Genomic DNA, 17,909 nt, shown 5'->3' with positions numbered 1-17,909 from the left:
GAACTCTCATTTTAAAATGTACCAGTCACACATACTCATATCAAACGTCTCTTCTCTTCATCATGGTGGTTTGTAGATGAAGTGACTCAGTCCCATCAGCCCTGGTGTCAGTGTGTGGGTGTGTGTCTCACGTCTGAGTCACAACCCAACTCAAAGTGAATGAACGATTAGTTCCGTTCTGAACTCCTACACCACAGACACTCTCAGACTGAGCTCTGCCAGCTTTGCAGCTATTACAGAATGAACTGAAGTTCGTCATTTCTGGGCTCTAGGTTTTAGTATTTAATTGTTTGCGCAAACAGAAACAACAACAAACTCCCTGGTTGAGCCCAATTTGAGAACTGCCAATGAGTTTCTTGAGCAGGGGGCGCTCAACCTGCGGTCTGTCCTAATGCTCTAGTAAACGTGAAGGGGACACCAAACTGTCAATGGGTGCCGTCTTTCGGATGAGATGTTAAACCAAGGTCCTGACTCTCTGTGGTCATTAAAAATCCCATGGCACTTCTCGTAAAGAGCAGGGGTGTAACCCCGGTGTCCTGGCCAAAGTCCCTCAATCGGCCCTTACGATTATGGCCTCCCAATCATCTCCAGCCACCAAATTGGCTCTATCACTGTCTCTCCACTTCACCGATAGCTGGTGTGTGGTGAGCGCACTGGCACCGTTGTCCTGTGGCTGCTGTCGCATTATCCAAGTGGATGCTGCACATGGTGGTGTGGAGAGACCCCCCCTCATGATTGTGAAGCACTTTGGGTGTATGAGCAACACAATAAATGCGCTATATAAATACACATTACATCCAATTGTCCTAAACACATGTCTTTGGACTGTGGGGTAATGTGGATCAACTGGAGAATCCCATGCTGAAATGGGGAGAACATACAAACTCTGCACAGAAAGGTCTCCTGGTCTGGCTGAGACTCGAACCAGTGACCCTGCTTTGAGGTGACAGTGCTAACCACTTAAGGTCTGGTATACTTTAAAAGAAAACAAAGTACTTTTGAGTTTGTTTCGTCAGTTTGAAACAGCTCACCAAAGTAAACTTCTTGGAGGATTTCGTTTTGATCCTAAACTGTGAGTTACCTTTGATGGGGTTGTCATGGAGCTTTTCTTTGACTTGCTTCATATTCTTGCAGTTCATAGTGAGACAGATGTATTCACACCTGCACTATTGCTTGCAGAAAGAGTAGGAGGGTTTCTATTGGAGGTTATAACCACACAAATACCTCTGAATGCATCTTTGTCCATTGACAGACATTTCGAAGCCACATTGGAATGAACTGCCTAGACTCTCTCATTCACACCTCACCCATTTACTCACTCACTTTAGCTTTACCAACTTTATCAAAAGTTGAGCTGTTTCGAACTGCCGAAACAAACTAAAAAAGAACATTGTTGTGGTCAGTTTTAGTTGGAAATGACATCATAGTTCTTTTTTTGATTTTTGTATGCCGGTGCATTAAGTGGTTAGCACTGTCTCCGCACAGACAGGTTGCTGGTTCTGGTTCTTGGTGGCTAGAGCAAGAGGCCTTTCAATGCAGAGTTTTGCAACTCTGGGAATTGTTTGACAAAGTGGATGCCCGTTCAGCTGGAACCCAGCACTGATGGTTGTTCACCCATACACTCTTCCATTCACACACTACGGCCAATTTAGTTTATCCAGTTCTCTTATGATGAATATCTTTGAACTGTGGGGGAATTCGGATAAACTGGAGAAAACCCATGCAGAAATAGTGAGAACATGCAAACTCTGCACAGAAAGGGATCCTGGTCTGAGACTCAAACTAGTGACCTTCTGGCTTTAAGGTGACAGGTCTATCCACTAAAGGGTCGGTATACTTTAAACAAAATTGGAAAAAGTTCTGAAATTACATAATTTACTATCAAATATGGCCACAACAAAGTTTTTTTTTTAATTTGTTTCAGCAGGTCGAAACAGCTCACCAAAGCAAACTTTTTGGAGGATTTTGTTTTGATCCTAAACTGTGAGCTACCTTTGGTAGGTGTGTCATGGAGCTCTTCTTTGAGATGCTTCATATTCTTGCAGTTCATAGTCAGACAAGAGAAAAACATCCAGCACAAAAACACCAAATTAGCAACATGAATATGCTGAGTATTCGAGGGTCAAGTAGCAGAGCTGGTACAGATAAATTCACACCTGTACTATTGCTTGCGGAAGGACTCAGGGTTTCTAGTAGAGGTTATAACTACACAAAAACCTACGAATGCATCTTTGTCCATTGACAGACATTTTGAAGCCAAAATTAAATGAACCGCTAATTACTCTGACATGTTTTAACAGCGAATGACCCAACCCAGCTCTGAGAGACTCACTCACTTCCGCTTATACCTGCTTTATCAGGGGTTGACACCATGGAATGAACCTCCAATTATTCTAGGAATTTTTTGACTCAGTGGACGCCCTTTTGTCTGCAACCCACACTAAGGTTGTACACCCATACACTCACCCCATTCACACCTACAGCCAAATCAGTTTTGTCCGGTTTCTCTTATCACGCAGATCTTTGTTAGGATCCAGATCAACTGGATTAAAACCTGTGCAGAAATTGAGAGAAAAAAAGCAAACTCTGCACAGAAAGGCCTCTTGGTCTAGCCGAGCCTCAAATCAGATGCTAACCACTGAAGACCCCAGTGTACTTAGAATGAAATCGAACAAAAGAAATGAAAATGACATTATATCCAGCCCAATCTGGCAACAACGAAGTTGACAACCTTTGACATACCATTGGTTCGTGACAATTATGCATTGGTGGGTGTGTCACGGAAGCTCTGTCTTCTTTGACATGTTAATATTCTCTCAGTTCCTAGTCAGACAGGGAGAAAAAACATCTGGCACAAAAACACAAATGTAACAAAAGGAATACGCTGGACTGTCGGATAGCAGAGCTGGTACAGATGTATCCACACATGTACTATTGCTCGCGGGAAATACTGGGAAGGCTTTCACGTACCCAGATGAAAAGCACAACTCCCAAGGTTCTAAACATTCTCCATTCATTGTCCTGTCCACGGCAAATATAAAGCAAGGTGACATGCTCGGTGGTGTTTCTAGCTGGAGAAAGATTGTTTTGCTAGATGTTTAGGAACTGTAATTCTCTCTCAGCCACCATTGCTGTTGAGCTTAACAGTACTCAAGCAGTACTACACATTTTAAACCTTGCCTACTGTTGTGCCAGGGTGTCGGAAGGTTCAGAACGTGTCCGGGTCACTTAAACCTTTCAAACTTCTTTTTGCCCTCAAATGAAGAAACAAAAAGAACTTTGTGAAGGTAACCACATTTACCCACCATGCCGCTGTTCCTCACTTGGGCAATTAAACTTGATCCAAGTCACTTATAGATGCATGGTCCAAGTAGGTCACCAGGCGCATGTTCAGACTAGTCGACACATTTATGCAAAGATTCATCTGTCACTGAGGTCTTGCGCTCTTGACTCATCTATGTCCTCTTTGATCATGTAGGGCTCTGTTGAGTTTGTCCTAATTGTGACACAACAATCTGCTCTTCATATAGACTGAATCCAAGATCATGTGAACCTTGAGATAAAGAGTTCACATGACTACAAGAGTTCACATGACTACAAATCACAGTGTCAAATTGTTAGACTAGTCAGAGGTCCTGACTCTGTGGCCGTTAAAAATCCCAGGATGTCCTTCGAAAGAGAATAGGGGTTTAACGCCCGCTTCCTGGCCAAATTTGCCCACAGCCTCTGTCCATCATGGCCTCCTAACCATCCCCATATGATAATTGGCTACATCACTCTCTCATATCCACCAATCAGCTGGTGTGTGGTGTGTGGTCTGGTGCTATATGGCTGTCGTTGAGTCATCCAGGTAGATGCTGCACACTGGTAGTCGATGAGGAGATTCCCCACAATGTGTAAAGCGCTTTGAGTGTCCAGAAAGACGCTATATAAATGTAAGGAAGTATTATTATTATTATTATTACATAGACAAAGAACAAAAGCCACCACAATATTTCATATTTTGGAACATATTCAGCAATCCAGGCAGACAGGAGTGTAGTGGTAGAATGCTTGTTACATGGAAACTGATTCAGTTCAGTTTAATAGAAATGCCATTGTTGAAGGACAATGCACTGAAGGGCTGCTCCACCAACCCCAACCAAGCAAGCCAGAGGCGACAGTGGCAAGATCCCAAACTCCACCAACTGAGAGAACTGCAGAACAAAACTTGGGTGAATCCAGGCTCGGTCAGGGCAACCAGTTCTCCTCTGGCCAAATGGAAAATAGGCAGAGCTGCAGTCTAAAAGATGTCAGAGGGATGTCAAAAAATGAACATTCATTGTGGTGAAGGTGCAAGTAGGTAACCAGGCGCATGTTCAGACTAGTCGACAAATCTATGCAGGGCTTCATCTCACTGAGGTCTTTGCAAGGAAAAGTCTTGCGATCTTCACCTGTCTACATCCTCTCTGACCGTGTAGGGCTCTGTTGAGTTTGTCCTAATTCTGCCACAACAATCTGCTCTTCATAAAGACCGGCTCCAAGATCATGTGAACCTTGGGATACAGAGACTACATATTACAGTGTGATATCTGAAACATCACAAGCCAAACCATAAGAAGGTTGAGATATATTGTATATACTGTGTTTTTGGGTTGCACTCTTCATACTGACTCTGAATATATGTGTGTGTGTGTGTGTGTAACAGGAGAACGGGGTTGAGTTTGAGGCATGTCTGGTCGCTCAGTGTGACTCTCTGATTGAAGCACTCACTCGGCAGAAGGCCAAACTGCTCACCAAGGTCACCAAGGAGAAAGAGAGCAAACTGAAGGTTGGTTAACACACATACTAACACACACACAACATCATGCACATCTCTGAAATATTTCAGTCTATGCATCAAATTAAATTGACATATACAAGTAAAATGTCTATTTTAAAGCTTCAAATAATTTTTTTTGTGAAACAATTTAATTATTTGGTGAAATAATGTTCAATAACTAATGATTACTCGAACATGATTTTCTCAATAGGAAATAAGTTTGCTGATCCAATGCTTTATAGACCGAGAGTGAGATGACTTACAGTTAATTAATATACATTTTATGACATATGGTTATGAATATTATGATCAGATGAGTCTAGTAGTTCAGTGTCCCCTAATATCCAGCTTCTAGGATCATTCTTGGACCATGATACCTATAATTGTTGATTATATGTCAACTATATATTCACATGGAGGACAAATCCAAAGCATATGTAGTACATTTCCATTTAGATGCATTGCACCTTTGAAACGTTGAAGATAGTATTTAACATATGAAGTTTTTTTTTGCGGGGAGTGTAAAGGGAAAATATATTTAAAACAGTATTTCACTTTTTATCGTTTTGTAGCTTGAAAACCTTTCAACTTTGCAGCAGCAGCAAGATTATTTCCTCAGTCGGTCACATAATGATGTGCTTCACCTCACAGATGGGATAGAGAGAGAGAGAGAGAGAGAGAGAGAGAGAGAGAGAGAGAGAGAGAGAGAGAGAGAGAGAGAGAGAGAGAGAGAGAGAGAGAGAGAGAGAGAGAGAGAGAGAGAGAGAGAGAGAGAGAGAGGAGAGAGAGAGAGAGAGAGAGAGAGGAGAGAGAGAGAGAGGAGAGAGAGAGAGAGAGAGAGAGAGAGAGAGAGAGAGAGAGAGAGAGAGAGAGAGATACATGGCACCGTTAGTGTCGCCTCCATGACTTTACGGAAAGCAGATTTAAGTTTTGTCTCATCTGTATGACAACATATGGTCCAGATTTGTTTAATCTACTGTACTTCAACTGTGTATATAAACAATGCAAAAAATAAAAGCAAATCTAAATATGTTAAAATGATTTCTATTATTTGGTTTTAAATAAATACTTTTATTTAGTTTTTTTTAACATATATAAGAAAGAATTATTCAAATGTTTGGTAATATACATTAAAATCCAGTCGAAATGCAATATTGTGTATATATGTAATAAGTATATTCAGTACACTGTAAAAATACTGTACAATTTACAGGTGCACTGTAAATAAAAATGTAAATACAATTTTGGTTGCCAGCAAATTACAATTTACTGTAAAATTTACAGTAACTTTCTGGCAATTTGTGTCAAAATAGACTGCAAATTTACAAGCACATTGTAAATTCATTCATTCATTTTTTTTGGCTTAGTCACTTTATTATTCAGGGGTTGCCACAGCGGAATGAACCACCAACTTATCCAGCATATGTTTTACGCAGCGGATGCCCTTCCAGCTGCAACCCAACACTGGGAAACATTTATACACTTCTGCATTCACACACATACACTACTGACAATTTACTGTAACGCATGTCTTTGGACTGTAAACCAAGGAAACCGGGGCACCCGGAGGAAACTCACGTGAACACTTAGAGAACATGCAAACTCCACACAGAAATGCCAACTGACCTAGCCAGGGCTTAAACCTGCTATGCACCACCGTGACACCCCTCACTGTAAATAAAAAAAAAAAAACTAATTTACAGTAACTTGCTGCAAATTTTGGTTGCCAGTAAGACTACAAATTTACAAGGACAATGTAAATTAAAAATTACAATTTACTGCAAAATTTACAGTAACTTTCTGGCAGTTTTGGTTGCAAGTTAGACTGCAAATTTACAAGCACACTGTAAATTATTAATTACAGTTGTACATTTTTGTAAATTAAAAACTTAAATTTACTGTAAGATTTACAGTAACTCACTGGCAATTGTGGTTCCCAGACTGTCAATTTACAAGCACATTGTAAATTAATAATTATAATTGTACATTTTGTAAATAAAGAAATCTAATTTACTGTTAAATTTACAGTAACCCCCAGTAAGTAACTGTAAATTTTACAGTAAATTAAAATTTTTAAATAAGTGAGTTAATGGCAATTTTGATTGCCAGAAAGACTGTAAATTTACAAGCATGTTGTAAATGAAACTATTTAATTTACTGTAAAATTTACAGTAACTTATTGGCAATTTTGGTTGCCAGTAAGACTGTCAATTTACAGGCACACTGTAAATTAATAATTATAATTGTACATTTTGTAAATTACAAATTCTAATTTACTGTTAAATTTACAGTAACCACCAGTGAGTAACTGTAAATTTTACAGTAAATAATTTTTTTTAAAATAAGTGAGTTATTGGCAATTTTGGTTTCCAGTAAGACTGTAAATTTACAAGCATGCAGTAAATTAAACATTTTAATTTACTGTAAAATTTACAGTAACTTATTGGCAATTTTGGTTGCCAGTAAGGCTGTCAATTTACAAGCACACTGTAAATTATTAATTACAATTGTACATTTTGTAAATTAAAAAATTTAATTTACTGTTAAATTTACAGTAACCTCCAGTGAGTTACTGTAAATTTTACAGTAAATACATTTTTAAATAAGTGAGTTATTAGCAATTTTGGTTGCCAGTAAGAATGTAAATTTACAAGCATGCTGTGAATTAAAAATTATAATACATTTTTTTTAAAGGTTAAAATAGCTATTTATCGTAAAATTTACAGTAGCTCACTGGCAATCTTGGTTGCCAGTAAGACTTTAAAGTTACAAGCACACTGTAAATAAAAATTACAATTTACTGGCAGTTTTACAATAACTAACTGGCAATTTTGGGTGCCAATAAATCTGTAAATTTGCATGCGCACTGTAAATTAAAAATGACTATTTACTTTAAAGTTTATAGTAACTTACTGGCAGTTTTGGTTGCCAGTAAGACTGTCAGTTTACAAGCACACTGTAAATGAAATGACAACTTACTGTCAAATTTACAATATCTAACTGCAAATTTTGGGTGCCAATAAAACTGTAAATTTACAGGCACACTGTAAATTAAAAATAAAAATTTACTGTAAAATTTACAGTAACTTACTGGCAATTTTGGTAAATTAAAAAATTACAATTTACTGTCACATTTACAGTAACCAAAGTTCCCAGTAAGTTGCTGTAATTAAAAAAAAAACATTTTACACTGTAGCAAAATTTCTATTCAGTAAGCTCATTTATGGCTAATTGTATAAGTTGGTCCATCTTCCGGGCATCTGTGTTGCATTGCTCAGTTAATCAAATGCAGTGTTTTTGTGTGCAGTGACAGGAGACGTCATTTTCTACTCTAATTCATTTCTTCCACGCCAGCAGTCTGACAACAGAGCTTTACATCTGCCCTCTTTCACCACAATGAGCAGAAAATGATGGGGGTGGGGGTGTGAAGGGAAAACACACGTGAAATATGCAGTTAATGCTGTACGTTACAGAGTTAATCCATACATTGCTCTATAGATTAAAGAGACGGAAGATTATACTGTGCATTAAAATGACTGAAACTATCGTCAGCTCATGTATCAGGATGATATAGTAAAATACAGGGATGGAGACGAATTTAGGTTACTCATCGATTTCCCATTAAGCATTATTTCCTTTGCTTCATTTGATGCAGATTACAGATGGAAGGCTTTTCTGGTGATTTTAATCACAAAGAGGCTGACAGATGAGAAAAATAAAGAAATTTAAGCATTTATTTAGAATTTTTTTAGGTTTATGACCTTAAAATTAAAAGACTTTATTACTAATTTATTTAGTTCGAACATTGAGATGTAATATTAAAATTGTGTTAACGTTTTGTTTTGTTGAAATGTGTATGCATTTTGAAGTTAAATGGTTAATGCTGGTTCTGTCAGTTGTAATTATACAGTCATTTATCTCATTCCTGATAGCACTTGACATGCGCATCGTTAAATAATTATGCGCTATAAATGCTGCATAAATAAAGATAGACTTGTTCGGATGATCGTCACAATTATATACGGATGACAAAACAAAACAAGTGAAGGTTTGATAAATGAAACAAAGTGTTTGCGTTACAAATATCAAGACACGTAAATGCAGGATTATTCTTTGCATATTAGAAAGAAATTATTTTAATGGGATAGTTCACTTATTCATTCATTATTTATAAAGCCCATTTAAACAGACCCAAGGGTTGACTAAAGTGCTGTACAAATGGAAATAAACACACACAAATACATATTACTAATCATGATAAACTGCCTAGTTTACACAGAGAAAATAAACATACAAATTAGGAACGCATACTAAAGTGGTGTATCTTGAGTTTAGATTTAAAAAAATGGCAATAAAGAGAGAGTTCCAATTGAGACTGGAAGGTTGTTCCAAAGTTTAGGACCTACTGTTGCAAAGGCTCACGCTACAGTATTCCAAGGTTGCCAAATCTAAGTGACCTAGACGGAGGGTAATAATGTAGAATATCAGAAAGATACAGTTGAAGTCAGAATTATTAGCCCCCCTTTGAATTTTTTTTTTCTTGTTTAAATATATCCCAAATGATGTTTAACAGAGCAAGGAAATTTTTACAGCATGTCTGATAATATTTTTTTTCTTCTGGAGAAAATCTTATTTGTTTTATTTCGGCTAGAATAAAAGCTGTTTTGAATTTTCTATGAATAATTTTAAGATAAATATTATTAGCCCCTTTAGGCTATTTTTTTCGATAGTCTACAGAACAATCCATCATTATACAATTACTTGCCTAATTACCCTTACCCGCCTAGTTAACCTAATTAACCTAGTTAAACCTTTAAATGTGACTTTAAGCTGTATAGAAGTGTCTTGAAGAATATCTAGTCATATAATATTTTCTGTCATCATGGCAAAGATAAAAGAAATCAGTTTTTAGAAATGAGTTATTAAAACTATTATGTTTGGAAATGTGTTGAAAAAATCTTCTCTCCGCTAAATTGGGGGAAAAAATAAACAGGGGCGTTAATAATTCAGGCGGGCTAATAATTCTGACTTCAACTGTATGATGGTGCAAGGGTGTGTAAAGCTTTAAAAAACAAAAATTCAGATTTCAAATTCTAGTCGCCGTTTAACTTGGTAGCCAATGCAGAGAGGTTAAGATGGGAGAGATATGGTCAAATGTTCATCTCCCTGTCAGAATCATCTGTTGAACTGCATCCCAATCATCACAAATACTGCAGAAGACCTATTGGAACCAGCATGGACCCAAGATTCTCACATAAATCACAAATCCAAGTTTGGTGAAGGAAAAATCATGGTTTGAGGTTACATTCAGTATGGGGGTGTGCAAGAGTAAATAGCATGGCAGGAGAGGGCAAGTTCTTCAGCAGGATAGCGCTCCTTCTCATACTTCAGTCTCCACATCAAAGTTCCTGAAAGCAAAGAAGGTCAAGGTGCTCCAGGATTGGCCCGCCCAGTCACCAGAAATGAATATTATTGAGCATGTCTGGGGTGAAATGAAGGAGGAGGCATTGAAGATGAATCCAAAGTATCTTGATGAACTCTGGGAGTCCTGCAGGAACGCTTTCTTTGTCATTGCAGATGACTTTATTTGAGTCATTGCAGAGATGTGTGGATGCAGATGTCCAAGCTCATGGGAGTCATACACAATATTAGTTATTTTTCCACTGTCCCATGACTTTATATTCTATATTATTTCTGTTAAGTGACAAGACTTTTATCTACGCACAGTCAGACCTTACTATCCTTATTAAATAATTAAAAATCAAGACATGATCATATTTTATTTTAGTCAAATAAGCGAAATCTAAAGGCCTTTGCCTTTCATACAGTATAAGCCACTTCTGATACCAAATGATCAACTAGATGTTCCTAAAACTTGAATAGGCGACAAGACTTTTGTCAGGTAGTGTAGAGTGAATTGCAGTAATAGAGGTGGGAAGTTATTAATGCATAACTGGTTTGTTTATTTATTTATTATTTTTTAATGACCATTAATTTGTTTATCAAGATTTAAGATCTGCATCAAATAACTAACACACCTTGATTTTTTGCACAAGGGTAACATGCTAGCTTAAAAAAGTGTCGTCCAGTATACCAAAGTCATAGGAGTCACTTGGACCAAACAGTAAAACTTAGATTTTTATTCTCATTTAAGGCTTGTATAGATGACTGTTTGTGAGAGCCATGATTGTCACTTCATGAAAGCAAGCTGAGCATGGAGCTAGAATCAGTCTGTTTAAACAGAATGTATAATTGGGTGTCTTCAGCTTATACGTGAAAAGATACTCCATGTTTAGAAAAGATGGAACCAAATGGTCACATGTAAAAAGAAAAATATGCCAGAATAGAACCCTGCGGAACACCACAGGAAAGACATGCAGTAGAGGAAGTGTGTTTTCCAGTGCCAACAGAAAACATCCTATTGGGTTAAAAAAAAACTGGAACCAGCTCAAGGCGCTACCCTGAAAGTCATCTTTTATTCACCCTTGACTTGTTCCAAACCTTCATGAGTTTCTTTCTTCTGTTGAACACAAAAGAAGATATTTTGAAGAATGTTGGAAACCGTTAACCATTGACTATTAATGTTTTTGTTTTTCCTACTATGGATGTCAATGGTTACAGGTTTTCAGCATTCTTCGAAATATCTTCTTTTGTGTTCAACAGAAAAAAGTAAAGCACTTGAGTAAATAATGGCCTAAGTTTTATTTTTTGAACTGTCACTTTAAATGTAAATACTGTACTAAAACAGAGTAGTTTATACAAAGAAAGCACATAAGCTATGACTATATTTACAATACATTCCTTAAAGGAGTTCCTTAGTTTTTCACCCTTTTTTTTTGTTCTGTGGAGTATGAAAGAAGGTATTTTAAGAAATTATCCGTTTACATAACAGGGATGTAAATTATGTAAAAATGATAGATTTTCTTTGGATTTTTGCAAGATTTGCATATAGATAACAACATTGTCATTAGAATTCCAGTTTACACAGATCATTGAAAATCGTCACCTTAGAATTATAAGGTTCTATCTGCATTCTACATGATTTTGAGATATTGAGCTTCAAAGTTTTTGCATTCCATATAGCAAACAATATGTCTGTAACAGTTCTTTTTCATACATTACTATGACAGAGACCCTACATGCTCTCTAAATGTAAATTAACAAAGTTCTCTTACATTTGCAAATTGGAGTAAAAAAAACCACGGTAAATGCAGATAGAATCTTCTCATTCTGAAAAGTCATTTTCCGCTTAAAATTATAATGTTCTATCAGGCAGATCATTCATTGAAGCATTAATTTTCAAGAAATACAATAAAGAAATATAAAATATGGTGTTGTAACAATATGTTGATGCTTAATTTTTGCTTTCTATAACATTTATTTCATGTTTTAGGATGAATATTTTTTCTTGTTCAAATGAAGCATACAAGGTTGTGCTAAAGATTTATTTTCAGTGCAGATGTTAATTTTATCTAATTAATATGTTAATATTTATTAAATGTTATGCTTTATATGAATTCTTGAATTATATTTATCAAATTATATGCCCCATTATTTAAATTAAGTATTTGCCCTTCAAGGCTTATTATTAAATTTAAAGACTTTAAAAGGCAACAGATAATAAGCAAATGAGTTGAATAAACACTGAAAAATGTTTCACTTACCATATATACACAAATAAAAATATTTCACATTTAATATAGAATTTTTTAAAATATTCATTTCTTTTTCAACAATGTCAAATTTAACATTTCATCTCAAGGTAAAAAAAGCTTCAAAATCATCACATTTACACACTTCTCAATTTTGTGTAGTGCAGCATTATTTAGTCGACTCAGATTTTGTGTGATTTTGTCTTTCTGGTCTTTCCCGCTGTCAATGGAGCAGTCTGGCGAAATGGTAAAAAAAACCTGATCCTGATTGGTCCTCGTGCTTGAATTAAAACAGCTGATTGGCTCACAGAAAGAACCTTATAGAGTCAAGCTAGAGTTCAACTTTATAGATAAACCGTTTATGTTTTTTTAAATAAAAAGTCTTAATGTAAACAACTTATAAAAAACATCACATAATGTTAATAAGATGTCATTTAATGAGAATATGTGAATAACTCAATTTTGACAAAAATGTCAGATAGAACCTTATAATTCTAAGGTGACGAAATGATTTTAGATGCTTTATTTTGAATGCCTGGCCAGTAGTTGGCGATGTATCTTTGTAAAGAAACACTGTGCTTTTGTGAACATACTGTACAATCCTATAGTCTGAAATTAATTTAGTTGTCAATTACTCATGCAACAGTATAGTCTATAAAAATATTGATTTGTCTGTAAGTATAATGCCACTGGTCTAGGGGATCAGCATGGGCATAATAAACGAAAAAAAAAGGTTGTGGGTGGTGAGGACTATTTATGCTTTATAAATCCCTTATTAATGACAATTAAAGGCTCAGAATCAAATGAACAATGATCTTTGCATTCTTTTCTAAAAAATAAAACTTACTGTAAAGTTTAAACATTGCCAAATAACAGGAGTGTCAAAATACGACATAAAACTGGATAAAACAACAACAACAATATAATAATTTAACAATATAATAAGATGCAATGTTCAAACTCTACAGTTATTTTATTTTAGATAAGGTTGCAAAGATTTTTTTTTCATTTGAAGTACAGTTTTATTTGTGTATCTTTAAATGAAAAGGAATGAATAATGTCATTTTTCCTGTTTAGAATTTAACTGAGCCTTTATTTGTCATTTATAAGGGATTTATAAAGCATAAATAGTCTTCACTTTAGATTAGGTCACAAAACTAGATGAAGTTGAGTTAATACAGCATTTATTAACATACATAGTAACCCTTAACATATGCCTGAATAATAAGATATATAAACGTTGATTTCAGTAGTTTATTAATCATTTACTAACTCATTCGGAATGATCCTAAAAACCCTCAACTACTCTTAAATACAACTGGTTTGTAATTAATGCAATACTTAATTTAGTAATGAAAAATAAATCATTAACAAAGTATGAAAGGACAAGTATTAAGCACATTATAAATATGTTTGTAAGTCAAGAATACAGCATTTGTAGCTGCAGTTATAAACTGCTTACTAACACTTATTAATGTAGAGTTAATGCTTAACAGATAATGAATTAACTATTTGCTAATGCTTAATAAATGATTTATAGTGTGTAGTTATTATAAAGTGTTACCGATTTATTATTGAAAAATAGTAGTTTAAATGAGCATTTCTTAAGGGAACCCACAGGCCAAAATAAACAAAGCAATCTACAAAATAAATAAACTAAATTACCTGTAAATCTTTAAAGAAAATAAGTGTACATGGACATTTTGACAAGAATAAAGTTTGGTCGTCAGCCTGAGGGGTAGGGAAATCCAGGAGCTCTCCATTCCCAACAACCGTTGCACCACAAATGAGCTCCCTGAACCCTGCCTGAAGTTCCCTTTTATAGATCTCTGCAACCAGCAGCCAATCAGAGCCTGGACTACATTAGAATGGGAACCTATGGAATAACAGAAAACAACACAAGAAGGCGGGACAAAGAAAAAGACACATGCAATTTATTAACAAAAATAAATAAATAAACTTTAGTCCTAACAGTAAGTGACAGGTGTTTTGATTTTCATCAGCTTTTTTACAGGGATAGTTCACCCAAAGATTTATTTTCTGTCATCATTTAATTATGTTTCATTTTTAAAGCAGTTTTGAAGAATGTTGGAAACCAGTAACCATTTACTTCCATAGTAGGAAAAATGAGTGCTATGGAGGTCAATAGTTAGGCAAGGCAAGGCAAGGCAAGTTTATTAATAAAGCACATTTTATACACAATAGTAATTCAAAGTGCTTTACATAAACAAGATTAAATGAAACAATTATAAACAATAAAAACTTTGTCTTTTCAATAGTTCACACTTAGATTTTGACGCTATTAGCAGGTTTGACATGCTGTCCTGGGAAAGAACCCTGAGTTCAGAGATAATTGAGCCCAGTGCTCCAGCCAGGTCTTTTTACATGTAAGGGGGTCCGAGATCAGGTAGCTACCCAAGTGAAGAAGGAAAAGGGGGAGATGGGGTGAAAGGAGGGATTCTTCAAAAACAAAGATAAGGCAGTAGGGTGAAATCTGTTTATTTATAGTAGTATTTGGATCAGTCTGATTGGATTATTACTGATTACGAATGAGATACCAGCCGCGGTCAATCATATCACATGATTTGGGAAGGTCAGTGTGGGGTCTATTACAGTAATCCATCCTGCTGGTGATAAAAGCATGAACAAGTCTTCAATGGAAATAAAGCATCTAATTCTTGCAATGTTTTTGAGATGATAGTATGCTGATTTAGTTACTGCTTTGACATGACTACTGAATCTCAGATCTGACTCTTGACCTTATTTTTTGTTGTTTGACCCTTAGAGCCAAGGTATGCATTCACCTTGAGAACCTAATCTCTGTTCCCTAACGCAATCACTTCAGTTTTCTCTTTGTTTAACTGAAGAAAGTTTTGGTACATCCAATTGTTAATTTCATCAATGCATTGGCAAAGGGTGTCAATGGGGCTGTAGTCATTATTCAATAAGGCTAAGTAGATCTGAGTGTCATCAGCATAGCTGTGGTAGGAGATTTGGTTCTTTCTAATTATTTGGCTCAGTGGGAGCATGTAAGGCTTGAACAGAAGAGGTACCAGAATTGAACCTTGTGGGACTCCACATGTCATGAGCATCCATAAGCATAGTTAATGGTTTCCAACATTCTTCAGAATATCTTCTTTTTTGTTCAACAGAAGGAAGGATTTAGAAGGATGAGTAAATGATGACAGCATTTTCATTTTTGGGTGAACTGTCAATTTATTATACAAGCTGACTCATCTGAGGACTAAATCTGTGCGCAACTTCCTCAGAAAACAAAGAGAGCATTATTTGTGAAGCACAGCCTGTAGTGATTTCACATTGTTACCCACCTCAATTGATTTTTTTACGCATGTTGGTGGGTTGCGTTGGAGAGAGAATCTAGTCCTTGACATTTGTATTATATTTAGACTACTCAAGGAAATAACAATCTGCTGCGGAAGCTGCTTATGGATTTTATATCCTCAGGATCATAGATGTTTTCATGACTAAAACATTGTATATGAGCGAAATGTTTTAGTACTTTAGTAGTATTGTTTATTACTAGTAATTTAGTAAGTGTGTGTCTGTGTTAACAAGCATTTTAGCATTTATTTTTGTTGCAATGCCTTGTACTATAAGTTTTTTATCTTAATTATCCTGAACTTAAAAACATAGTTCATCCAAAAAAGTGAGAATTTACTAAATATTTACTCACACTCAACATGTATGTTTCTTTTTTTATGAACACAAAAGAAGATATTTTGAAGAATGTTGGAAATACTGCTAGCCATTGACTTCCGTAGTAGGGAAAAAATGGTCAATGGTTACTGGTTTTCAGCATTCTTCAAAATATCTTCCTTTGTGTTCAACACAAGAATGAAACTCAAATAGGTTTGTGATAATCAAAGTGTGAGTGAATGATGACAGGATTTTCAGTTTGCTGGTGAACTAACCATGAAAATTCTTTTAATAGTAAAAAAAAAAGTTTATTGAATACAGGAAAAATAGCATCACTGCGTTGAAGAGAAAATACAGTAACAAAAGTTCGGAAAGAGAGTAAATAAATCTTTACAAAACCTCAATCATTAAGATAAAGATTATCATAAGCTTTAAGAAAAGTATTATTATAATAATAAATTTAAGAGATTTAACAATGAATAAAATTTTAGCCAAGAAAATATTAAATCTAGGTTTTGTTTTAAGAACTTATTTTTGTGTATAAAAATGTATAATGTAACACAAGAAATTTTGCGATTATATCACTACCAGAAAAGTACAAAAGTAGATTAAGTACAGAAAAGTATATTAAGTACAGAAGTATATTAAGTACAGAAGTATATTAAGTACAGAAGTATATTAAATACAGAAGTATATTAAGTACAGAAGTATATTAAATACAGAAGTATATTAAGTACAGAAGTATATTAAGTACAGAAGTATATTAAATACAGAAGTATATTAAGTACAGAAGTATATTAAGTACAGAAGTATATTAAATACAGAAGTATATTAAGTACAGAAGTATATTAAGTACAGAAGTATATTAAGTACAGAAGTAGATTAAGTACAGAAGTATATTAAGTACAGAAGTATATTAAATACAGAAGTATATTAAGTACAGAAGTATATTAAGTACAGAAGTATATTAAGTACAGAAGTATATTAAATACAGAAGTATATTAAGTACAGAAGTATATTAAGTACAGAAGTATATTAAGTACAGAAGTATATTAAATACAGAAGTATATTAAGTACAGAAGTATATTAAGTACAGAAGTATATTAAGTACAGAAGTAGATTAAGTACAGAAGTATATTAAGTACAGAAGTATATTAAGTACAGAAGTATATTAAATACAGAAGTATATTAAGTACAGAAGTATATTAAGTACAGAAGTAGATTAAGTACAGAAGTATATTAAGTACAGAAGTATATTAAATACAGAAGTATATTAAGTACAGAAGTATATTAAGTACAGAAGTATATTAAGTACAGAAGTATATTAAGTACAGAAGTATATTGAATACAGAAGTATATTAAGTACAGAAGTATATTAAGTACAGAAGTATATTAAGTACAGAAGTATATTAAATACAGAAGTATATTAAGTACAGAAGTATATTAAGTACAGAAGTATATTAAGTACAGAAGTATATTAAGTACAGAAGTATATTAAATACAGAAGTATATTAAGTACAGAAGTATATTAAGTACAGAAGTATATTAAGTACAGAAGTATATTAAATACAGAAGTATATTAAGTACAGAAGTATATTAAGTACAGAAGTATATTAAGTACAGAAGTAGATTAAGTACAGAAGTATATTAAGTACAGAAGTATATTAATACAGAAGTATATTAAGTACAGAAGTATATTAAGTACAGAAGTATATTAAGTACAGAAGTATATTAAGTACAGAAGTATATTAAATACAGAAGTATATTAAATACAGAAGTATATTAAATACAGAAGTATA

General features: G+C 34.6%; 1 protein-coding gene across 1 annotated transcript in view; it reads left to right on the top strand.

Moving 5' to 3' along the window:
• The first annotated feature begins 4,091 nt into the window (after window positions 1–4,091).
• LOC130220212 (tripartite motif-containing protein 67-like) overlaps window positions 4,092–17,909 on the top strand; it is a 50,817-nt gene continuing 36,999 nt past the window's right edge. Inside the window, exons 1-2 of the mRNA XM_056452588.1 lie at window positions 4,092–4,214; window positions 4,688–4,810. Coding sequence (XP_056308563.1) covers window positions 4,092–4,214; window positions 4,688–4,810 — 246 coding nt within the window. The remainder of the gene's footprint in view (window positions 4,215–4,687; window positions 4,811–17,909) is intronic.

This window comes from Danio aesculapii, unplaced genomic scaffold, assembly GCF_903798145.1.
Source record: "Danio aesculapii unplaced genomic scaffold, fDanAes4.1, whole genome shotgun sequence".
NCBI lineage: Eukaryota > Metazoa > Chordata > Actinopteri > Cypriniformes > Danionidae > Danio > Danio aesculapii.
The sequence above is the reverse complement of the archived record's forward strand: the minus strand, read 5'-3'. Positions and strand labels throughout refer to the sequence as shown.